Raw genomic sequence first — 421 nt, forward strand, 5'->3', positions numbered from 1 at the left:
CCTGCTCCATCTCCTGCCGGCTCTTGAAGTCCTGGATGGCACGCTTGTTCTGGAAGTCGATGAGGGCCATGGTGATGGAGGCGTTCCAGCAGCTCTGGTCCGGGCACCGAAAGTCAATCTCCTTGCGGTCCTTGGTGACGATGGTGAAGTAGATGTACTTGCCCGTGCGCTCCACGCAGTCCACCTTGAGGATGGAGCCGAAGCCCAGCTCCTTGCCCTTGGCCCGCTTGTGCCCGTCGGGGAAGAGACTGAGGCTGTCCTTGGTCAGCACCACCAGCTTCTTCTTCCACAGCTGGAAAAGGCTGTCGCTCCGCTTCTCCAGCTCGCCCTCGCGGATCACCTCGGCTTGCATCTTCATCCTCCCTTCCTCGGCGGCTCCGGCGGCGGCTCCGCTGCGGCTCTGCCTCTGACTCCGACTCCG

General features: G+C 62.7%; 1 protein-coding gene across 1 annotated transcript in view; it reads right to left on the reverse strand.

Annotated features, from left to right (window-relative positions):
* Nucleotides 1–386, reverse strand: part of PHLDA2 (pleckstrin homology-like domain, family A, member 2) — a 951-nt gene extending 565 nt beyond the window's left edge. Inside the window, exon 1 of the mRNA XM_009892036.1 lies at nucleotides 1–386. Coding sequence (XP_009890338.1) covers nucleotides 1–358 — 358 coding nt within the window. The 5' untranslated portion in view covers nucleotides 359–386.
* Between the last annotated feature and the right edge of the window lie 35 nt (nucleotides 387–421).

This window comes from Charadrius vociferus, unplaced genomic scaffold, assembly GCF_000708025.1.
Source record: "Charadrius vociferus isolate BGI_N301 unplaced genomic scaffold, ASM70802v2 scaffold179, whole genome shotgun sequence".
In the NCBI taxonomy this organism is placed as follows: Eukaryota; Metazoa; Chordata; class Aves; order Charadriiformes; family Charadriidae; genus Charadrius; species Charadrius vociferus.